The 25563-nt window shown below is 35.3% G+C and overlaps 1 protein-coding gene across 6 annotated transcripts in view; it reads right to left on the bottom strand.

Annotated features, from left to right (window-relative positions):
* TMTC3 (transmembrane O-mannosyltransferase targeting cadherins 3) overlaps window positions 1-25563 on the bottom strand; it is a 52485-nt gene that overhangs the window by 26701 nt on the left and 221 nt on the right. Inside the window, exons 1-6 of one of the 6 annotated variants that reach the window (XM_057742404.1) lie at window positions 25366-25547; window positions 15823-16039; window positions 13140-13358; window positions 11760-11859; window positions 5911-6026; window positions 5278-5450 (exon numbers count right to left, since the gene is read on the bottom strand). In XM_057742404.1, coding sequence (XP_057598387.1) covers window positions 5278-5450; window positions 5911-6026; window positions 11760-11859; window positions 13140-13358; window positions 15823-16011 — 797 coding nt within the window. In that variant the 5' untranslated portion in view covers window positions 16012-16039; window positions 25366-25547. Of the gene's footprint in view, window positions 1-5277; window positions 5451-5910; window positions 6027-11759; window positions 11860-13139; window positions 13359-15822; window positions 16040-17051; window positions 17075-17202; window positions 17788-24993; window positions 25307-25365; window positions 25548-25563 lie in introns of those variants that run through there. The other 5 variants (XM_057742406.1, XM_057742403.1, XM_057742408.1 and 2 more) reach the window with 5 other exon arrangements.

Raw genomic sequence — 25563 nt, forward strand, 5'->3', positions numbered from 1 at the left:
CAACATGGATAGTCCCAAAGATTATCACACTTAGTGAAGTCAGGCAGAGAAAGACAAATATCGTATGACATCACTTATATGTGGAATCTAAAAAAATGATACAAATGAACTTATTTATAAAACAGAAACAGACTCACAGGCATAGAAAACAAATTTATGGTTACCAAAGGGGAAAAGGTGGGAAAGGGATAAAATTAGGAGCTTGGGTTTAACAGATACACACTACTATATATACTGATAAAACAGTTAAACAAGGCCCTACTGTATAGTACAGAGAACTATAGTCAACATCTTGTAAAAACTTATAATGGAAAAACATCTGAAAAAGAATATATATATATTTATGTAAAACTGAATTACTTTGCTGTATACCAGAAATTAACACAACATTGTAAATCAATACCTCAATTAAAAAAAAAAGACAGAAAAGAAAAGGATACTTACATGAAAATCACAAAGAATGTGTCTGGCATAAAAGATATCTGAATAAAATTTATTCTAACCAGAGCCAGCAATGAACTATCATAGATAGCAAGATGAACAACATGTTGGGCTTTTGTTTAAAGAAAAAGTTTCTGCATGTAATGTCAGTCACTTAAATAAAACCGAATAGGACACTGTTGGTGGGAATGTAAGTTGGTACAGCCACTATGGAAAACAGCTTGGAGGTTCCTGAAAAAACTACAAATAGAACTACCATATGATCCAGTAATCCCACTACTGGGCATATACCCAAAGAAAACCATAATCCCAAAAGAAACTTGTACCATAATGTTTATTGCAGCACTATTTACAATAGCCAGGACATGGAAGCAACCTAAATGCCCATCAACAAATGAATGGATAAAGAAGATGTGGCATATATATACAATGGAATATTACTCAGCTATAAAAAGGGATAAGATGGCACTATGTGTCATGAGGTGGATAGACCTAGAGTCTGTCATACAGAGTGAAGTAAGTCAGAAAGAGAAGGACAAATATTGTATGCTAACTCATATATACGGAATCTAAAAATGGTACTGATGACAAGAAAGAACAAGGATGCAGATACAGAGAATGGACTGGAGAACTCGAGGTTTCGGGGGGTGGGGGGTGAAGGGGAAGCTGAGACGAAGCAGAGTAGCATAGACATATATATACTACCAACTGTAAAATAAATAGCCAGTGGGAAGTTGCTGTATAACAAAGGGAGTTCAACTCGAGGATGGATGATGCCTTAGAGGACTGGGACGGGGAGGGTGGGGGGGAGTCGAGGGAGGGAGGGAATACAGGGATATGTGTATAAAAACAGATGATTGAACTTGGTGTAACCCCCCCCCCAAAAAAAAAACCGAATAGAAAACTAAATTTCCTTTTAAACTTTACATAAGTAAGGTGAAATGGAATAATGCTAATGTTAGAGCAGGAGAAAAATGAGATAAAGGTTGTTAAAATTCAGTAAAAGTTTTGCTTCTAGCCTTAAACAACTAAAACATAGACAATATATATAAAACTTCTTTTAACACACATCAGGCAAAGAAGGACAATGCCCATAGGGGGAAAAAAAAATGAGGTGAGCACTACCTGGAGAGTTTAGTACCTGGATAGAGTTTTTAGTCTGTGCAGCAGCAAGGGAGAACCTGAGTGGAGCCCACTTGGATCTTTGAGTTGAGAAGGATAGAACTAGGAGCCCTAAAAGTCCAGGGGGTTAGAATTAGTGGGCAGAATACCAGAGAGAAGAAAGCTGAGAGAGAACTCAGGTCTGTAGAAGATCTCTCTCCAGTTTTCAGTACTAATGAGAACTGATCAGCATACATATGTGGAAATACCTAAGGACAGTGTAGTGGGTTCATTCATGTCTCCCTAAAGTTCATGTCTATCCAAAAGCTCAGAATGTGACTTTATTTGGAAGTAGGGTCTCTGCCAATGTAATTATAGTTAAGATGAGGTCATACGGGATTAGGGTGGGCCCACTAACCAATGACTGACATCCTTATACAAAGTAGGGAAAAAAGGGAGAAACACATGGAAGAAAGGCAGGTAAAGATGGAGCAGATTATAGTGATGCAGCAACATGCCAAGGAATGTTAAAGACTGCCAGCAACCGCCAGAAGCTAGGAAAGAGGCACAGAACAGATTCCTTCCCGGAGCCTTCAGAAGAAACCAACTGTGCCTACACCTACATTTTGGACTCTGGCCTCCAGCACTGTGAGAGAATAAATTCCTGCTGCTTTAAGCCACTCAGTTTCTTCTAATTTCTAACAGCAGGTCTAGGAAAACTAATACAGTTAGGAAAATACCTTCTGAAAGGATTAGGTAAACATTCACAAACACAACTGGGAATAGTTCCTAGCAGCCAGAGTGGAAATCCTCATAATTCAGTCTATCAGTAGAGTGGTCAGAAGGGCCTTGTGTCAGCAAGGGGGCAAAATCAGCCCTGTCCTAAATGCTGCTGTGGTCTCCCAAAACAAAGCTTAAAAGCAAGACTTGAAGATGAAACATTTTTCAAATAACTTATTTGTATCCCAGAACAACTGTCTACAATATTTATAGAAATACATTAAGGTAAAGTTCACATATGGCACCTATTAAAAAAAAACTACCAGGTATGTGAAGAAGTAGAAAAATGCAATCCATGAGGAAATAGATTATTCCGTTTAAATTCACCAAGAAACGACACAAATGATAAAACTAGTAGATAAGGACATTAAAGTACTAGAACATGTAGAAACATGGAATACACAAAGCTCAAACAGAACTCAAACAGAGATGAAAACAATGTCTGAGATGAAAAATAATTAGAAGAAACTAAGGGCAGATTAGACAATGAAGAAAAAAGATTCATAAACTTGAAGATACAACAAAAGAAACTACCCAAAATGAAAATGGGAAAAATAGCCTTGAAGGAAAGGGGAATAAATAGAACAATAGTATGACTTCAAGAACTCTAAACTACATGTAGTTGGAGTCTTAAAAGAAGAGGGGAGAGCAAAGAAAAAATATTTCAAGAAGTAATAACTGAAAAATTTTCAAAATTTATATGACGTAAGACCTACAGATTCTAAAAAGCGCAATTAACCTAAGCACAAGAAACATGAAGATAAAAGAAACATTAACTGAAAGTTTGTATCTTTTGGTCATCTTCACCAGTTCCAGTTACAAGATAAATAAGTCCTGGTGATGTAATGTATAGCAAATGACTGTAGTTAACAAGACGGTACTGTATGTTTGAAAGTTGCTAATTGAGTAGATCTTAAAAGTTCTCATCAAAAGAATAAAAAGTTTTGTAATTATGTGTGGCGATGGATGTTAACTAAACTTATTATGGTAATCATTTCTGTGTGTGTGTGCGTGTGTGTGTGTGTGTGTGTGTGTATAAAACCATTATACTGTACACCTAAAACTAACACAATGCTATATGTCAATTATGTCTCAATTAAAAATATATATAAGAAGAGTAACAACGATAAAGAGAAACTATTTAAAATAGGTATAGGAAAAAAAAAGACACTACCGTGCAGAAGCATAAAGACAAGGATGAGAAAATTTCCCATTTAATATGACACAAGCCTGAGGATATAGAGCAACATTTTTATATTACTGAATGAAAAACAGTCAACGTAGAATTCTACATTCAGGGAAACTATTTTTCCAAAATGAAGGTAAAGATTTTTTTACGTACAAAATCTTAAAGAATTCATCACCAGCAGTCCTACATGTCCAGAAATGTCAAAAGAAGTCCTTCAGTCACAAGGAAAAATAGTAACAGATGAAAATCTCAATCTAACAAAGAAGTGAAGAACACTAGAAGTGCTAACTCTATGGGGTAATAACATAAAAGAATTTTTAAATTTAAATCTCTTCTGCTGGGATGAAGTGAGAGAGTAGCATTGACATATATATATTACCCAATGTAAAACAGATAGCTAGTGGGAAGCTACTGCATGTGACAGGGAGATCGGCTCGATGATGTGTGATGACTTAGAGGGCTGGGATAGCGAGGGTGGGAGTGAGTCGTGGGAGGGAGGGGATATGGGAACAGATGTATAAATACAGCTGATTCACTTTGTTGTACAGCAAAAACTGGCACAACAGTGCAAAGCAATTACATTCCAATAAAGAGCTTAAAAAAAAATGCAAATTTGTCCAGAAAAAAAACAAACAAATCTCTTCTGAAGATAATTGTTTAAAGCTAAAATTAACAATGTATTGTGGGGTTTACAATGTATATTCAATAAAAATGTATGAAAGTTCTTATTTATAGTAAGTTTATATATTTATATAAAAATGTATTTATTGCATATATGATATTTGTACTATATATGCTGACATTTATACTACATATACTTGCAATTATAATACCCCTTTAAGATAAACTGTGATAAGCAAAGGATGTAAACAAAAAACCCTAAAGCAATCAATGAAAATACACAGCAAGGATATATAACTAATAAGCCAACAAGGAGGTAAGAATGGAGTAATACAATATTACTCAACTCAAAAGAAAAGAGAGGAAAAAAAAGGAACGAAGAACAAAGACACAAGACAGAGAAAACAATTAGCAAGATGGTAGATTTACAACAACCTGTATTAACAGCTGAACCCTCCATTTAAAAGACAGATTATCTGACCAAACAAAAAAGGAAGACCTAACTATATGCAGCACAAGAAATCTACTTTAAATATAAAGATACAGATAGATTTAAAAACTAAAATGATGGAAAAAGATAAACAATGTAACACTAACGAAAGATAGCTGGAGTGGTTATATTAATATAAGGCAAAATGAATTTCTTAGTAAAGACTATTACCAGGAATAAAGAAGCTCATTTAATAATGATAAAGGGATCAATTCATCAAAAGAATATCACACTCCTAAACACTGATACACTTTATAATAGAGCTTTAAAGTACATAATGCAAAAATTGATAGAACTGCAAGGAGAAACAGAAAAATCTACAGTTATATTCAGAGATTTCAACACCCTTCTCCCAATAATTAACAGAACAAGCAGACAACAATCACTAGGGATACAGAAGAAGACTTACCAACACAACTAATTTGGGGGGTCATTATCTTGACTGTGATGTTTTCATGAGTGTACGTGTATGTCAAAACTTATTAATCTGTATATTTTATATATAAGCAGATTTTTAAAAGTATTAATTATATCCCAATAAAGCTGTTAAAAAAGCTCAATGTAAATCAAAGACTTTCTGGAATATTTACAATCACTTAAAATGCAAAGTTAAAAAAAAAAGATGGAAGAAAATAAAAGAATCTGAATTTCATACCTGGTGAATACTGGAAGTTGGGATTGAATAACTTGGACTCTTATCACAACAAGTAATAGTGTACTGAACATCAAAACAATGAGTTTTATTAACGTCTGCAGCATAGAAAATGGAATACTACCCTTTCCACGAAGAAACTGTCCAGCAGTAGTACATAATAATGGCAAAGTATACTAGAAAAGGAAAAACAAATTTAAGTAAAAATAGCAATTTACTGTAATGTTTTCAACATTTGTCATACTTTCTAAATGCAAGATTAGATAACAGTTGACTATAATTATGAAATCAACATGGAACAACGGAGCTGAAAATGAATAAAACTGAGCCCAATAATCTTATCTAATAATGAATTACACTGTACAGTGTCACGGTGTGCTTTTCCAAATTGCCTAATGGTTCCATTATTGAAACTCAAAACGCTGTCCTTAGAAAACTGAGAGTATAATATAAAATGTTAAGTAACTTTCAGTGGGTATGAAGGCAAAACATGCTTGTTTCTTGCAAATTTTTGGTGACACTATAGGTAAACAGACCAATTTAATTACATAATGATACATTTAGAAAATGAGTTTATTACAATCTGATTCAGAAAGGATAAAAGACAGCAACAAGGAAATTTATACTTCTCCTTACCCGCTGGGCAATAAATACTTCATACACACAGCAAATTCCCACAACTGTTATTCCTTGTTCTTTACACAGTGTTGCAACAGCCACTAAAAAAACTGTCAATGCAATTGGAGTCCACACTGCAATTTAAGAACAGAAAAATATAAAAACACACAAAACAATTTTATAATACCATAAAACGGTATTTTAAGTTAGACAATCATTAGTACTGAAAAACCTTACTTGTGATTCTATATCATGCTATTTTCCACTGACTTACACTTTATATTTAAAAATGTATTTAAACGTAATTTTTGCTTTATATATTCAAAAAAAATCCAGATACATAATTTGAACTAAAAAATTTTTGTGGATAGGAAAATTATCTAAGCAAATGCTAACATTTAAAAACAAAGGTAGGGTGGCCAATTTGGAGAAGAGAAACTTAGAGTTGAGTGTGGTAATTAATGAAATATCAATTAGAAATGAAGACGAGGATCTGAAATTACCCTAGAGATATTTATATACTTTATTATATCTGTAAGTAATTAAAAACTTGAAAGTGAAAACTACTGGGCAAAAGCACAGTCCCATTCTTACTAAGAAAAGACTATAAAAACTAAAACATGTTAGCAATAAGCCTTTAAATCAATACTGTCCTTTAAAAAATTTGTAATAGAATATTCACAAGTTCTATTTAAGAGGAAAACCTACTTCTCAATTTTAAGTAAATGTCTACTAGTTAGTAGTAATTTGATTAAAGAACAATAAATTGTGAGAATAAATCTGGATCTACTACTAATCTGCTTTGTGATTTTGGGTAACTTTTCTGAGCTTCAGCTTTCTTATTGGAAAATATGATTTATTACTCATGTTTAAGAAATATATGGTACTTTGTGTGACCTCAGTTTTTATTAAGGACATTAATCAAAGAAAACTCAAATAACTGACTTAAATCCAGGTATAAAAAAGAATAGAATTCATGAACCTAACACATTTTTCTTTTGTCACTGGGCTTAATATAGAAACATCTGTTTTTGTTGTTGTTGTTGTTGTTTTTATTGGCTGTGTTGGGTCTTTTTTGCTGTGCGCGGGCTCCTCATTGCTGTGGCTTCTCTTGTTGTGGAGCACGGGCTTTAAGGCACATGGGCTTCAGTAGTTGCAGCACATGGGCTCAACAGTTGTGGCTCATGGGCTCTAAAGCACAGGCTCAATAGTTGTGGCGCACGGGCTTAGTTGCTCTGCGGCATGTGGGAACCTCCTGGAGCAGGGATTGAACCTGTGCTGCCTGCACAGGCAGGTGGACTGCCAACCACTGCGCCACCTAGGAAGCCCTAGAAACAACTGTTTTTGAAATCATTTTCAATCTTAAAATACTCTACAGACTAAAATTACCGAAAGGAAAAGCAACTAAAAAGAAAATCAGAACACTATTGGAAATACTAAGTATTGATATGATAATATTCCTTCCTTAAAAAAGTATTTCATATTCTAGTTAAGCCTAAATCATCAATACTTATGTAAAGTAGATTATATCAAGGGCTGAACTATCCTGCTAAAGTCACCAAGAAATTCATAGAGCAAAGAAATTAGCAGATGATTATTTACAAAACAAGTTGAGCCTAAAGTTGGACCTTGGAGGACATACAGGACATGAAAGAATTGGGAAAGGCATATGCATGAATAAAGGAGTAGAGGAGGGAATAAGCTGGCAAGTGAATGATACAGAGAATAGTATGCCTGAATGGGTATGCATATATTAAAAACTAGTGGGAAACAATGGCCTTGAAAATAGGTATATTAAACAGTTTATATAATCAGTTTAGCATATTTCACTGCATTTCAATCACTCTAGGGGATATGAGGGCAGGTGCAATCATATTCATTTTTAAGATGAGGAAAGAATTTTGGAGGTTTGTTTTTTTTTTTTTAAATTATTTTTTTGGGGGTACACCAAGTTCAATCATCTGTTTTTATACACATATCCCCGTATTCCCGCCCTTCCTTGACTCCCCCCTCCTCGAGTCCCCCCCCCCCCGGCCCCAGTCCTCTAAGGCATCTTCCATCCTCGAGTTGGACTCCCTTTGTTATACAACAACTTCCCACTGACTATCTGTTTTACAGTTGGTAGTATATATATGTCTGTGCTAAAATTTTGGAGGTTTAAAAAGAGTCATGCACAATAAGGAGACCATGACTTTAACTTGGTTCTTCTAATATTAAATTCAGAGCTTCTCACTAATTTGTATTTTTGCCCCAAGGAAGAGAAATCAAACAGCTGCCTTCCATGATGCTGGATTCAATCTAAGCAACTAATAGTTCTAATAAAGGCAAAAGTTTTGCTGAAGCCAATCACTTCAATTCTTTGGTGACTAAATTACTTTATGAACACATACACTCTGATTTTTATAATCAGGTCTCTGTGGCTACAGTTACCATATGTGATTCTGTCCAAGACAAGTATCCCTGCTAAATAAGTTGACACTTAAAAAAAAAAATACATGTATAAGTGTAGAATCAATTTCAATCATCAAAATCTATTCCAATTTCAAAATACAGGCTTCCAAGCTGACTTTACATGTGTAAAGATACATACCTTCAGTAATCATGTATTTAAATAGTTATTTTAAGTATTTACTACATTTGTAGGGGAGAGAGAGAACAATAAATATGTTTCCTCAAATGATGACCTAAGTATTACAGAGAAAAACAGAAGGTAAAGGGACCTGAGAGGGAGGATGGTTCAGGTGGTAATGTGAGTGGTGGGGAGCGGCAGATGAAACTTCGCTCATTGGCTCACCGCCACTCACCTCCTGCTGTGTGGCCTGGTTCCTAACAGGCTGCGGACCAGTAATGATCCGAGGAATGCTGCTTGTGAAAAGGGTATGGTACATGAATAACCTAGATTTTAAAGTGATTAAATAACTATCAATTGAAAATCTTTGCATAGGACAACATACCTTAGATAGAATGAAGAATACAAAGATGATGACAAAACTGTTTGTGGTCTCAAGAGTGAAATGATGTAATGTGACATACAAAGTATCACAGGGGTTACGAGGATAGAGAGAGGTCCTGTGCAGGTTTCGTTATGTTTTCAACTAGAATTTAAAATATATTACATTCAGGGCTTCCCTGGTGGGGCAGTGGTTAAGAATCCATCTGCCAATGCAGAGGACATGGGTTCGATCCCTGCTCCAGGAAGATCCCACATGCCATGGAGCAACTAAGCCCGTGCGCCAAAAAAAAAAAATAATAATAAAATAAAATATATTACATTCATTCACCTAATGATTTTCTTAATAAATATATACTGAACACCTACTGTATACCAGGAACCATTCTAGGAAATGGAAATAAGAAAGTGAGAGAGAGTTACTTACCCTAACAAAGGTTATATTCTATTGTAAGAGAACAATGGGTAAAAGAAAAATATAAATTATGTATTTTTAGATTAAAAATGAGTCTTATGAGAAATACAAGTTAAAGGGATAGAAAGCAACATGATTAGGTTTTTGTTTTGGTCAAGTTCATGGTCATGCTTGACCATGCATGAACCATGCTAGTTCAAGTGGTGAACTAGCATGACCTGTCGACCCCTTCCCCCCAAATCAAGCCTAGAAAGATTAAGTGAGAGGGAAATATAGCTTCTAAGATATTAAAAACAAAAAAAGAGAGAAACTCCTGGGCATTGGAGGTTATCTTAAACACGTATGTTTGCATGGGTGTTATGAGGAACTACTTCTAAAGCAGAAGAGTGAGAAAAAATTTTTTTAAACTTTTTTCGTAGCCAATCCTGACTGCCCTGGGTAAATCATTATCTGTGCCCTTACTGTAGAAATCTGCAGCTACCGTAGGTTGTGGGTGTTCCGGGGATTAAATGAGAATACTTCAGAAGTCCTGCTGGGGTAAGGAGTAAGATTTTTTTTTAAAGGTACAAAATGACCAAGCACTCTTAGGCAGTTTCTCCCATCCACAGACCTTCCATCTAAATACAGGTGAATGGTAGACTGGCCTGTTGTCAATGCTGACTCTCTTTAAGAGACTAGAGCAGGTGGTTGGTACAATGGTAACAACAACAGTGATCAACAGTGGCCCTGGGGAACCTAGAGACCTCCACCCTGGATGTTAATGAGTCACAGACAGACAGAGTGGCCCTCGTCTTTCTCCTTATTAGACACAGTGGTTGATAACTTTCAGAGAACATGGTCTGAGCTCACAAGCCAAAATAAGTAGATACCTGAAGGGTACCACAATTATAAAAGAGAGAACACAAACATAATAACATATATGACTAATTAAGAATTAACTGAAAAGACTAAGAATTTACAGTAAGTAATTCTAAAGGAAATTAGGAAAGATACTGAAGTTAGAATAAGAAATCATTGAAAAGAATCAAGTAAAATTATTAAGAATGAAAAATATAATAAAATGAAAGGCTATCTTAGAATGAAGAAAGTTTCTCTAAGAGGGAAATCGTTGAGCTGAGGCCTAATGATATACATTATATAAATGAAGCACCAGCCTTTATACTTGCTGTACCCTTTATACTTGCTGTACCTATACAGCAAGTATAAAGGCTGGTGTTTCACCTGTTTAAGAATAGCAAGAAGGTCTGCTTGGCTATAGTGAAGTGACTAGGGCAAAACTGCAGGAGATGTTTAGAGAGGTAGGCAGGAGCCTGATTATGGTCCTGAAGTTCACAGTATTTTCTAAGTTTATCATTCATGTTTTGCTTAGGATGGTATTTAAAGACAATATTAGTTTGCAATTCTACATTAGTTACTGAACTACCTCTCACTGCATGACAGGCAGCATGGAAAATACGGATACTGTTTCCTATGAGCCAGGTACTACTTTAAATGCCTTACCATGCTTAAATCAACTAATCCTTCTCAACAGGTAGGACTACTATCATCTACATTTTATGAAGAAACTAAAGCACAGAGAGGTTATGTAATCTGACCAACACAGTAAATGGAGCTACTAAATGGTGGACTAAATGGTGGAAATGTGAAACCAGACTTCAGAGTCGATGCTTTTAACCACTATGTTATGCTGAAATCAAAACTGTTTTAAGAAGGTATTATGCGTAGCAGCAAGAAGGAAACCTACTCATATTACAAATCTAAAAAGCTGTTTAGCTAAATTGCTTCTCTCTCGAAACTTCGTTTTCATACATACAAAATTAGCCTCCCTATCATCAGTGCCTTGAGTCTATAGTGAGAAAATTCTCCAAGAACACAGAAAAAAAACTCAGCATTAAATTTTAAGATTAACCAAGTACAGGTTAAGGTCATAATGTGAAGCTCTTTCATGCCCACTGTGCCCACACTCTTAAAAAATCATTTTCATTTCCAGGAATTTGTTTTCTGACATCATTAGGACCTATGGGTTAATGTATACAAAGCATTTTCCTGGGTAGGCCACATGGAGGGCACTCAATACACAGCAGAACTATGATCAACACATAATAGAAGTTATCCTCTTAACAGGCTTTTAACTTTGCCTAAACAATACAACGCACAGCCTTCACAGGTGTTATTTACAGAAAGACAACTGAAGAATTGATACTTTAATCATTTACAGGTAAGAGCAGATAGAACTAAGAATGACCCTAAAACTCCTATATTCTAGGCAAATTTTTAAAAATTAGATAAAATAGAAACTGTTAGTCATGATAAAATACAAACTACAAACAATAATTTTTAATATTGACCTTGTCTCATACACTTATGTCCATAGATGCTAAACTAGTATGATATATAAACACCAAATATGGCATATGTTTTATAAGAACCACTTGAAGTAAACAGAAATTACTTGATCAAGTTTTATAGCTAAAGGGAAAAAATTAGGTGTTAGACATTTACCTATGGAATTATCTGGTCCTTTTGATTTGGTATATGACAAAAATGCAGCTAGAAAAAAGATAGATGACAAAAGTTCTGCTCTTCCTACAACGCCTGTTACCTAGAAAGGGAAAAGGAAGGGGGTTCATATTAATGAAAAACATCTTGAAAATTTAACTATATATAACTGCAACAGAAGTTTAGTTAGAAATTAAATTGCTATAACTTTTCAAGTGCACATTTCTGTTTTTTAGACATTCTTTGATTGCCCTCATGTGGTAAATTTGTATATCTTCCATAAAATAAATTTATCAGTGACTATAACAGTTCTTTTATTATTATCTTGAAGTAATTACAGATTCAGAGGAAGTTGCAAAAATAGTATAGAGAGGTCCTATTTACCCTTTACCCAGCTTCCTCCAATGGTAACATCTTACACCATTATAGAACACTATCTAGATGTAGTTCTTAAGTGTTTTCTTAAAATACAAAAGTATAATAAACTCAATACATTATACCTCACAAATAAATCTGCAAACTAAAATTTAAAAAGACAATAAACTTTAAAACATCCTTTCAAATTCACAAAATTTAAATATAAAACCCCAAACCTCCCTTTAAAGTATTCTGAACATACTATAAAACTTAACCTACTATTTTCGTAGATGTATAGAAAAATGTTCACTTAGACACCAGAAGGTTCAAGAGAAACACAACCCCCCTCCAACATACACACACACACACACACACACAGGCAAAGTTTAAACACACAGACTATTTTGTTTAAAACTGAAAACTTGTAACAAAGCAACTGAATAGAGTCCTCTTTGCTCTGCTGAGAGACAATTGTGAAGTCTCAAGATTACCAAGAAAAATAGCTATAGTTTAAGTATGTGCTGGTGATGAACATACTGGCAATAGTAGAGACAGCTCACAATTGTAAACACACGGCAATAGACAATATGAAATTACTGAGCATCATCATTTGTTAGGATGTCTGTTCATGTTTGCATGTATTTTGATATATTTTCATCCCTTACATAAGTTTCTCATTTTCCGTCCTTTCAAACAAAAACAATGCCAAGTTGACAAATATTTAAAATCTTTATTCATAAAAAAAGGAATTAGCAAAGAAAATTACTGTATTCATTTATATTTTACATTGCTAAAGTTGAGTGATTACATCTTATGTTCTTGAATAAATGTTTTGTTTCAAAATTTGTTTTAAATTTAAAAATTTTACATAGTAGGAAAGTCAGATTCTGTACTAGGAAGTTAAGACAGGAGTCTTCAAATACTTGGATTAAAGTTATGGTTAATTTTTTTTTTCCTTAAAAATATATACCATTACAGTCATGTGCAGGAATAATGCAAAAAACATCAATTTATAGTTTTACTTACTGCTTCTGTGTGTACTGGGTGCACTGCAAAAAGTAAAGAAGCAATCACACTACTCCGGTTATCCAGAAAAAGTTTGCAGACTTTAAGAAATATCACACTAACCACAGCATGAAAAATCATATTTAGGAGATGATATGACATCGGTTTCAGTTCACTAAACAGATAATTTAAGCGAAATGTCAATACTGTTAAGGGACGGTAAGACTTGTGGCTTCTCTCCTAAAAGGAAAAAACAATCATTGATATTAAATATCTTGATCCTTCTGAGTACATAAACTAATCACTGCCTTTACTACACTTGGCTGACAAATAATAATAAAATAATGAAATGCCCCAAGAATAACACAAACATAAAAGGTAGCTTTATGTGGGTTTTTTGTGTGTTTTCCTATTTCCTTTGTCCCAAAACGAGGCAATTTCCTCTCTGATATATAGTAGTCAAAGAATTAACAGTAGAAGAACATCTGACTACTAATTCCTCTTCAATACACAGATTTTAAACAGTAGGACAATAGTGGCATTACGCAAGTTGTAGCACAGGATCTCTCTCCCAAGCCTGCTTCCTAAACTATTACCAATACATGTGTTCATGTAACTGCTGGCTAGATCTTCATAAGAACATAATGTTTACCCAGTGCAGTTTAAACCACGATGATTCAAAAAGGTACTGTCTAGTTGTCTCGTGAAAAAAACACCTCCATAATGTATGAACCCGAATATATTAAACCAAACATCCCTAAGTACTACACAGAGAGTAATGCAAAAGTAAAAACTCTCTTAGAGAATAGAGACCTTTGTATTATAGTCTCTATTGGCAATAAATCAAATTCTATGAGAGGTACTGAATTTCTTTATAAACTAAAAGTTACATTTAGCAAAAAATATTTTTATTCTAAGACAAAATCAAACTAGACTTATGAATAAAACACATAAGTTAAAAAGATATAAAATACTATCCTAGTTACTTTTTGTGATTTTATACAAAGGCATCCACGCTCACCTTTTTTTCCTACCCCTACCTCTAACCATATCTTGCTGTAACTCTGGTATATAGCTCTAGACTTAAGACTGCTCATCCCCAACAGGGAACATTAGGAAGCACAAGAAACAAACATTTCCCATTTTGAAATTATAAGCATTTTAATATATCTGTCTGTACTGACTATACACAACATGAGTGCTATCTACCGAGACCGCTTTTTCCTGCTTAGCTAATTCCTGTACATCCTTCGAATTTCACCTCAGGCATACAAAATTGTTTTCAAAGGCAATGTATTGAACTGAAATGACTTATAACAGAAAGCAGAAAAATGTTCTAGAAACCTTCTGGTTTCAAACCTTTCAGGTCAAAAACTAATGTCATCATTAAAATCAAAATAGATACTAGCATAAATTGGGGAAATGGACCCACATTTCTAAGAGTCTATGAGGATAATGGGTATGGGTAGAGGGGAATAAATTATCTAGAAAATAATATACATTATAATAGGACCATATCTTTCCCTTGTTATTAAAAGACATTTCTTCTAAAGGCTAGAATTGGGTGAGAATAGGAAGCCTGCAGGAAAATAAAAAATCAGCTTATTTAATAAGAAAAAATACTTGTTTGTGACTAGAGGAATGAAAGATTCCGTACACTTCCTTGAGAAGCTTCCAGATTTGGAGAATGCGGAAAGGGGCCAAGAATGACAAATGACAAAAAGTGTTACACGTTATGTTTCAACAACTATGTGCCACGGACTACAGAGTAATTAATTAATCCTCAAGGCATTATTCTTTTAGAGATCAGGAAAATGCCTCAGTCATCTAAAAGCTGTGTTCCCCTCTATTTCACACAGCTTTTATATGACAGAACTAAAATCAGAATCCAATCTATATGATTCCAAGCTAAAAAGGATTTAATCCTAAACGGTTTAACAATGACCTTCAAAATAAAGTTACTGGCAAAGTAAAAATATCCCCATAAACATGAACACAACTTTTGGGTTTTCAATATAAAATCAAATTAAGTATTAGGTAGAAGATATGGCACAAATTAAATTTTTAATAAATAATTTTTTTTCTGCAGAAAAATAGGCAATAGCATTTTCACCCTTAAAGTCTAATCTATTTGTATTGAAGTTGCATATTTTTTTCAGCTCTTTATTGGAATATAATTGCTTTATACTCTTGTACCAGTTTTTGAGGTACACCAAAGTGAATCAGCTGTATTTATACATATATCCCCATATCCCCTCCCTCCCGCGATTCCCTCTCACCCTCCCTGTCCTGGCCCTCTAAGGCAGCACCCTGAAGTTACATGTATTTTTAAATGATTAAATGTATCACAAGTAGTGATCTCGTCTGCCTGACCCACAAGAGAGAAAAGAAAGAAATAAAGTCAGATTTGTATTACACCTACTTTTCTCCTAACACATTTGGTTTTTACACACATATATTACTTTTAAAAGATTAAGCCAAGGTACACAAGATACAAGGAAAGAATCAAGTACTACTTTAAAAAAGATAATCACATTTTCAACTTTGTCTCTATTACGAACATGTTATATCTCATATAAAACTTTTGAGGAAAAAAATCCATAATTGCTATGATGATGGCAATGCAATGTTGATAAAAAATTAGGCGTACTAAATGACCACAATAATTTAAAATCTGAGATACATATAAGTAGTATACACTTACTTCAGACATAGGGGTTCCCCAGAAATCATTCTGAAATAAAGTTTTTAAAGGTGTAGATGGATGCAGGTCTTTATTATCCAGTATTGCTGAAACATCATCAAAAACAAAACCACAAAAGAGGCTGTTCCAATAGCAAGCAGCAACCACACCTATTATTAAAGTTACTTCTTTGAGGTTAATATCAGCCATCTTTTCCACAAGCACTTGTGGACAAAATCTGGGGAAAAAATCATGAAGATAAAATGAAATAAACCTTTTTTTCCCAAATAAGTACAGTTTTAATAGAAGGATATTATGTAAAATAAAGATAGAATGCTAATTCTCTGAGAATTCTTTAACGCTCAGTTCAAATGCCACCCACCTAAGAAGCATCAGGTGACCATCTCTCTACATTTCCAACTTAAGACAGAATTAATTGCTCTTTCATGTGTGTTTTCATACATCTAATACAGTCTCTTATCACATCACTCAATCTTTAAACCTATCTCTTTAGCTAACTAGATAGTGAACTTCTTATTTATTGTCACAACTGGGAAACAAATACATATAAGATAACTAAAAAAAACCTGGTATGATGTGCTTCAGCAGTATCTAAATGAATCCTCCTGGGAAAACAAATACATACTTAAAAAGGCACTGATCATGGGTTTTCTGAAATGTAGATAAAGCTCATGTTTTAGTACCTTACGAATCTAAAGATCAACTACTACTTAAATCAGGAGTCCAAATTTGTAGCCTGAAGCCTTGTTCAGACTTGATCAAAAGCCTTTTAAAAATATTTGTCTTCAATGCCTTTATGCTAACTGTATACTAGCCAGTTTAATTACAGTTCCTTTATCTTTCACTCAGATTGTTATTTGGTGGACTTAAGTTATCTGCTTGGCCCCTGGGGCACAGAAGTAGTTTATGACCCAGATATAAACTATGGTTTTTCTTTTTCCCATTGCAACAAAAGCTTTTAATCTAGAGACTGGTCTTCATAATTAAGTCATTGCTTTAGAAAGGATTCAGTGAGGAAATGTTTATAGAGTAGAAAGAACTGTATAAACTGAAGGATACTGAAGAATCAACCCTACTATAAAAATAAGGTTGGAAGGTACTCTAAGAAAACGAGTTGATGACATACTTCTCTAGCTTGAGTAGTGTCATTAGTATCACTTTAGTGTTATCACTTGTGGAGAGAAGAATAACAGTCCCCCCAATTTGTAAATCATCTGAACCTGTATTACCTTACAGAGCAAAAGAAACTTTACAGGTACAATTAAATTGAGGATTTTGAGATGAAGAAATTATCCTGGATTATCTGGGTGGGTCAATTCAATGATAAGAGACCTCACAAGCAAACGAGGGAGGCATGAGAATTGCAAAAGGAGAGCTCACAGTGATATGATGGCTGGCTGGGGGCCACAAGCCAAGGAATGACAGCAGCCTCTAGAAGCTGGAAAAGGCAAAGAAACATTCTTCATTAGAGCTTCTGAAAGGACCATAACCCTACTGACATCTCAGTTTTAGTCTAGTGAGACCCATTTTGGACTTCTGTCTTCTAGAACTGTAAAATAATAAATCTGTGTTATTTTAAGCTACTACATTTGTGGTAATTTGTTATAGCAGCAATAGGAAATTAATATATCACTCACAGAGCCAGAAGATCTGGAGCCTGAGATATTTCTGTAGGAGTTCTGGTCAGAATAGAAAAGAATAGGGCAGAGACTTTAAATCAGATGTAAGATTTGTATAAGAATCTATATATAAGTGCCTATGGGAAGGTATTAAAGTATCTTTTGAATTAGACAGGAAAACTTTAAAATACATTAGGCTTTTTAAAAGAAATGCTAAATTGAAACCAACAAATCAGAAAGGAAATAAGCTGTACCTTTTGAAGAAGCATAGTTTTCAATTAACAGAAAAATTATCTAAGAGTTTATCTTGAATCCAGAAGAAATTTAGCATCTCTAAATGGTATGGACTTATACACATTATTATCATAAAAAAGTTGACAGTGCTTGTTGAAAGGCTGGAGTGATCTGGCTCAACTCCTTCCCAACCACAATAAATGGCAGTCAATATCTTTTTTAAAAGGGAAGGCTATAAATTCACAAGGATAAAGACAATTGGAGAGGAGATCACAGCACATTTTGGAAGCTGAAAAGGCAAAACGTTTTATAAGTGACTCAACAGAGCTCAGGAAAGTGAAGCCTTAGCTGAAGGGGGAAAAGCTGAAAAGTTTTCTGCACTCCTGCCAGTATCAGGAGTGATAAACTGATGCCAAGAATCTCAGGAAGTAGGGCTGCCAGTTGAGCACAGAATGTTGTAAAACTTTACCAAAACTGGAAACAAAGAGAGGGTACTAAAAGCTTCCATAAAGAAAGAAAGCAGGTTCCATACCAAAGGTTAGGAATCCAAATAAATCACTTTTTTTTTTTTACCAATGACACTAGAAGCTAGGGGGAAAAAAATTAAGGAAAAAAAAAAGGGAGTAATGCTTCAAATTTCTGATGGATAATAATTTCCACCTTAATATTCTATATTAATAAACCCAAATTTCCCAAGGAGGAAAGTAGATTAAAAGTATTTTAACACATTCAAGGTCTCAAAAACGTACCTCCAATGTTTCTCTTCTCAGGAAACTAATAGAAGAGGTACTCCAAAACCATAGGGGAATATACTAACAAACAGAAAGGGAAATCAGGAGATAGGGGAGCCAACACAGAACTACAGCCATGAAAGCAGGTCTACTACCCAGGAAACAATGAGACAGGTCAGCATGTTCCTGAATGACAGTCCCAAGACCATATAACTGACAGAACACCTGATGTTTTTAAATACAACATAAAGAACTATTTTACCTTTAAACTGTGTGTGTGTAATTGTAATTCAGAAAAACAAAGCAACTCAGGATATACACCATCAGGTAGTGAAAATCCAGTCTTGTGTTTGGGGTCAGAAACCTCTCAGGTTGGGGGGACAAACTGCTGTTTGGTTAAATGTTCTCACGAAAAGAAAATTTAAAATTAACAGAGGAAAAATAAGTAAATTAAACCTATGAAATTATATTTGGTTTTAATACTTTGAAATTATATTTGGAAATAACATGTATTCGATTTTTAGAGTACTTACAACGTTTAAGAGTATTTGACAAACACTAGAGATCCTGATATATTAGCTTCAAAACTATAAGTTATAATATTATATAATAATATATATAACACACACATTAGATTATTGACCATGCAATTTCTGAATTTAAGACTTTTAGTTGAAAAATACAAGAATTTAGCCAAGTTTACACATAAATATTGAAATTTTTATAAGACCTTGAGAGTTGCTAGTTTTAAGTTTAGTTTATTAGCTTTATAAACGTTGTTTAAGTATTGAGAAAGTTTTGCTTGTTAAATCAGGCGTCTGAAGTCCTTGAATAAAAGTGAATATATTAAAAATTATAAATGCAGTTTTAAATTCAGCCAATTTAACCTTAAATGTAACTGATTAAGGGTAGTCAGTCCTTTCAATTATTATTTGTTATATATTAAAAAGTAAATGTTATGTTAAAAACAAGATTTATAGGTTGAATTTAAAGGCTTAATGAACACAAGATTATAAAATGTTACTTAAAGAAACTTGAATTGATCTTCTGATTTCTAAATACAATTAGGTAATAAAAAGTTATACAGTCACTTTAAGTTGCAAAGCAGATTCATTCAGTAACTGAAATGCCAATTCCAACATAATAATCAAAACTCTGAACTTGATTTAACTTTCAGGGATTGTCCTCTGCCCTAGGCTTGGGATCACTGTGAAGAAACCTGTTGTTATGGAACGGGGATATGGTTTATTCTTCTCTTTCTTTACCTACATTCTTGTTAAACAGTTTTTGAGCACTCTAGTGTTACAGCAGAATGGAGAGAGAAGAAAGAAAGGAAAGCAAAAGAACTTACTTGACCACTATATTCAAGATGAATCTCTTACAGGTGTTTGAGGGTTTTTTGGGACAAAAACAAATATCATTAGGGACGGTCACTTGAAATTCCCTTTATCTCTACTTCCTCCTTGGGAACTGGTGGTATCCAGCTTTTCTTTGCTAAGGCCCTTTGTAACCACCACCCCCACCTCCAAGCTCTACTCCCACAGGTGGCTTTTTTGGGCAGAACTTCAGATGAGTCCCCAACTTAGCTCATGAGCATGCACAGAACTAGCTCTCTCCCTTTCTCTCATTATTAAGCTCCCTGGGGGTAATTTTTTAAAATTCTATTTTCTTGGCCCTTTATAAACTTCGTATGGGGGAGAGGCTTAAGCAGCACCAACAAGATTTATCAATGGGGTGCTAATCTTCATTGAGGAGATGGCATGGCAAAATGTTTACTATTCATGACTACCACCATTATGGTTAGTTTTGTGTCAGCTTGCCTAGGCTATAACAGTATTCAAACACTCATCTAGGTGTTTAAGCTGAAGGTATTTTGTAGATGTGGTTAAAACCTATAGTCAGATGATTATAAATAAAGGAGATTATACTCCATAATGTGGATGGACCTCATCCAATCAGCTGAATCACCTTAAAAGCAAAACTGAAGGTTCCCTCAGAAGAAACTCTACCTCATGACTGCAGTATCAGATTCTGCTGAAGAAGAGTTTCTAGCCTGCCAGCCTACTCTACGAAGTTTGGATTCACCAGTTCCACAATCCTCTAAGTCCACCTTTTGATATAAATATCTTTATTTGATACATGCTTAGTTATCTTGTTTGATTAAAGCTAGATATCTAAAGGCGGGGGGGGGGGGGGTCTCAGCTTGGAGAGCTAGCCTCTGCTACTTGTGGTCATAATCTTCAACAGGTTAGCCTGAACTTCTTTAAATGGTGGTGTCAGGAGAGTCGGAGTGTAAGTCCTAACGCCCAAGCACTTTTCAAGTCTGCTTACTGCATATTCTTTTACTATCAATTAAGCAAGGTAAACCCAGAAACAATGTGGGAGAGGTTATAAAGAGTCAAGACAATAGAATTTTTGAAGATTCTTCAAGAAGGCATGTTATGAGAGAAAGGGAAAGAGAGCTACTTCTCATGCATGTCATGAGCTTAGTTGTGGAGTCATCTTAGGTTTTGTCCAAAAAGCCAGCTGCAAGGGAAGAGGTTAGGGGAAAGAGAGAGGATTACAGAAGGATACAGATAGAGGGCAGCAAGATTCACTGGGGGCCATTACTGTAACAATGTAATACATTTCTGTTAAATTGTGAGAATGCTGTAGGCTGGATGTCTGTGTCCTCCCAAAATTCATGTTAAATTCTAATGCCTTATATAATGTTATTTGGAGGTGGGTACCTTGGGGAGGTGATCAGGTCATGAGGGTGGAGCCCTTGTGAATGAGATTAATGCCCTTAGGTGAGAGATCTGAGACAGATCCCTTGCCCCTTCTGCCATGTGAGGACACAGTGAAAGATGCCCTCTATGAACCAGGTCCTCACTAAACAATGAATCTGCTGATGCCTTGATCTCAGATTTCCCAGTCTTCAAAACTGTGAAAAGTAAGTTCCTATTGTTTACAAACCACCTAATCTAGGGTATTCTGTTACAGCAGCACAAACAGACTAAGACAGGGAACTTCCAGTTCTTTTTCTAGGCACAGAAGCATATTCACATGGATGCATAGTCTGAGTGGATGGAATGACTGATTTATGTTTGCTTACCCAAATGTGATGTCACTATATATGTGCAAAGAATCCAAACGCAACTGAAGACCACTCATGAGAACATTACAGACATACAAAACAATATAATTCCCTCAACAAAACTGTACTGAGTGCTCACTTTTCCTAGTACTCCAACAGGATGATTTTGGAAAAAACAAACCTATAGGAAAATTGTATATGAAATCTGGGACTATTTAGGATAGAAAGGAAAGTCTTCTCAGCCCAATAATTTCATGATTACATTTTCTTCAATAAGTAAAACTTTGGCCTGCATGGTTTGCAAAGTCTGTATTCACATCGACTCCTACTTATCTTTACAGTCTCCTCATGTTGGGAGAAGACAAGTGTCCTCTCCATGAGAACAAGGTAAAACAAAACATTTTCTATACACAGTGGAGACTAAATTTCTCACAGCCATGCTTTATGTTAGAAGCTGGAAAAGTAAGCTACCATTCATTTTCTTGGTAAGGCAGCATAAAAGGAATGGAAATTAACATCTAGAATACAGGTTGGTTGGTACAGAGAACAGAGGTAACAATTATAAAAGGCAAGTCTTTCTTGCGAAGTGATTTTGGCCAGATAAAACTGCTCATAAAACCAGAGATGAAAGAAGACAGATTCTGGCAAGTGTTCATGTAGCAAAGCCATTTATAAAATTGTCAGATAAATCCCTTCCCCTGGTGAAAACTGAATGATTCAGAAAACTTCACGAAAAATAATAATGGATTTTAGTGATTTTCCTCAAAATTACATATAGTGAGCAACTGAACTAGAATTTGAGTCAAATTTCTTGGTTCACAGTTAGATACAAACATACTTCAATGCATTAGAGCCTAGACCTTAGCTAACTTGTTTCCTACTGCATTCCCAGTGTCTAGCACAGTGTATAAGCTCAAAAATATTGTTAGAATGAGTAAAGCAATAAAATTTAAACAAGATTTTGCATTTAGTCAGGACTGTAATTGAGACCTGGGTTACAACCTTAGCTTCATTAATTATTAGGAAATTACTTAGGTTCTCAGAACTTGTTTTCACTTTTGAAAAATGAGAATAAAACTTGCCATTAGGCCAGGTACCTTCTGTTCCTGAGAACATAAATGTGAATAAGAAGGTGAAGGAGGTAAGGGTAGAAAAGACCAACACAGAAAAAATGAAACTAATAAATAAATAAATAGAAAATAATAGTTGTAATGAATGAAAAAGAAGAAAAATAAGGTGCTGAAGTAAAAATAACAGATTTCTACAAAAATAAATATGCAGTTTTAAGCATAGTAAATGACATAATATGTGCTCCAGAAACATTAGCTTTCATCTCTACCTTCCCCTGCTAAATTATGAACTAAAAACACTGAACATGGGAATTCCCTCGTTGTCCAGTGGTTAGGACTCCACACTCTCACTGCCAGAGGCCTGGGTTTGATCCCTGGTTGGGGAACTAAGATCCCACAAGCTGTGCAGTACAGTCAAAAAAACAAAAACAAAAACACACACACTGAACATGAAAAATATTTAATTCAAATTCTTGAGTAAAAAAGTTACATAATTAAGATATGCTGATATTTAATATAGGCAGCAGACTGAAGAATAAGCACTTTACAAGCATGCCTGAGATGGCAATATAGCAGTTATGAACATATCCTTTAGCTAGAAAGATTCGTTTTCAACCATACTATTTAAGTTTGAGCAGAGTACTTAACCTCTCCAAGCTTTGGTTTCTTAACTTAGTTGGAAAATGAGGACAAATTAAGCAGCTATTTCATTGGATTGTCATGAAGATTAAATGAAATAATGAAAAAGCTATAGTAATCAAAATAGTTTGCAACTAACATACAAACAAAAACACGGATCAACAGAACAGAACAGGGAGGCCAGAAATAAAGAATATACAACGGGAAAATAATAGTCTCTTTAATAAATGGTGTTGGGAAAACTGGAGAACCACATGCACCACTCAAAAATATCAACTCAAAATGAATTAAAGAATTGAACGTAAGGCCTAAAACCATAAACTTCCTGGCAGAAAACATAGGGTGTAAGCTCCCTGACATTGGACTTGGCGATAATTTTTTGGATTTAAAACCAAAAGCAAAGGCAACAAAAGCAAAAATAACTAAATAAACCGAAAAGTTTCTGCACAACAAAGGAAACCAACAAAAAGGCAACCTATCGAGTGGGAGGAAATATTTGCAAAAATATATATGAAAATAGGTTAATATCCAAAATATGGAAAGAACTCACACAATTCAATAGCAAAAAACAAACAAAAAAGGCTGATTAAAAAATGGGCATAGGAACTTCTTCCCAAGAAGACACATAATGGCCAACAGGTACAAGAAAAGGTGCTTACCATCGCGAATCATCAGGGAAATATAAACCAAAATTACAATGAGAGTACCAATTACTTCACACCTGTTAAGAATGACTATCATCAAAAAAAGGTAACAAGCATTGGCGGCAAGGATGTGGAGAAAAGGGAACACGTGCATTGTTGGTGGGAATGTAAATTGATGCAGCCATCACGGAAAACAGTACTCAAATAATTTGAAAAATTAAAAACAGAACTACCATACTATCCAGCAATTCCACTTCTGGGTATATATCTGAAGAAAACAAAATCGTTATTTTGAAGAGCTATTCATTCGGCATTTACAATAGTCAACCCACGGAAACAACCTAAGGGTAAACTGATAGATGAAAGGATAAAGAAAATGTAGTCTATACACACAATGGAGTATTATTCAGCCACAAAAAAGAAATCTTACCATTTGTTACAGCATGACAACACGGATGGACCACGGGCACGCTATGCTAAGTGAAATGTCAGACAGAGAAGGACAAATACTGTGTGATCTTGTTTATATGTGGGATCTTAAAAAACCGAATTCATAAAAACAAAGAACAGATTCATCAACAGGTACAAACTTTCATTTACAAGATAATTTCTGGGGATATAATGTACAGCATGGTTAAAAAAAAGGTTAATGAACAGTGTCTGCAATATCATCTTTCACTAAAGGGCTAGACAAAATTATCATTCCTACAAATCTGATGAACGTCTCTAAAAGTACTCCCAAAATCAATTTATCTGTTTTTATTTTCTACTGAGCTATTCCTACTGAACGGTTTGGAAATAAATCTATTATTTATTTTCCAAACTGAACTTCAGTAACAATTACAGGGAATAAATGAAAGTGGAAAAAAAAAAGAAAAGAAAGATAAAGATGGGAGGCACTGGTCCAAAGAGTTGAAAATGTCATTTGGTTTCAAGTCTACATCTTCTCAATAAAGTTTTCCTAGTGGTGTCTCATACTCCAGAATGGCTGAGAGCAGCCGTATGAACAAAATTGCAGAAATTAGAGCTATAAACACCTGAGAAGGCATTTTCATAGAAAGGCACCCTGGATCACCAAGCAAGTGACAGCAACACGGCTGGTAAGTACTGAGGCCCCTTCTCTCGCCACCTCCAGCAAAGAACTGGACAAGTTCTAACCTCTCCTCTCTAGAACCTTCCTACAACACGTACGAGCTCCTCAACCTTCAAGTTCTTCAGTCCGCGAAGGTAATGAATGGTGCTACAGGTAAGGCGGCCGGGGTCAGAGGATGCGGCGTCCTCAATTCCTCACTCGCCCCCAAACCATGATCGCGGCCCCCACTTCACTGTACGGACTAATTCTGCTACCGAAGAAGGCTAAAACTTTCTCTTCTTACAGAGGGCACCACCCACCGCGTCGCCGGCAAACGCCCAAGGAGAGGGCGGGGTCTTCCCACCTCTTCAGAATCAGGCCCCAATTTAAGAGCCTCTCTCAGCCCGGACCACTCCCCTCAACTCCTCTCCTGCCGCTGACCAACAGCCCGACCTCACCTGGACGCAGTTCAACCTGGGAATGGCTTAAAGAAACCTCGGGAAAAGCGGCCCGGCGAGCGACGCCACCGAAGGCACAGTCATGGTCCGCCTCGTTCAGGCGACCAGCGCAGACACGCCTCGGCCGCGGCGCCTCCCTCCTCCGGGCGCTTCCCCTACACTCCGGTACCGTCGCAGCCTCCCGCACTGCACGCCGGG

Source organism: Hippopotamus amphibius, chromosome 7 (genome assembly GCF_030028045.1).
Source record: "Hippopotamus amphibius kiboko isolate mHipAmp2 chromosome 7, mHipAmp2.hap2, whole genome shotgun sequence".
Lineage (NCBI taxonomy): Eukaryota > Metazoa > Chordata > Mammalia > Artiodactyla > Hippopotamidae > Hippopotamus > Hippopotamus amphibius.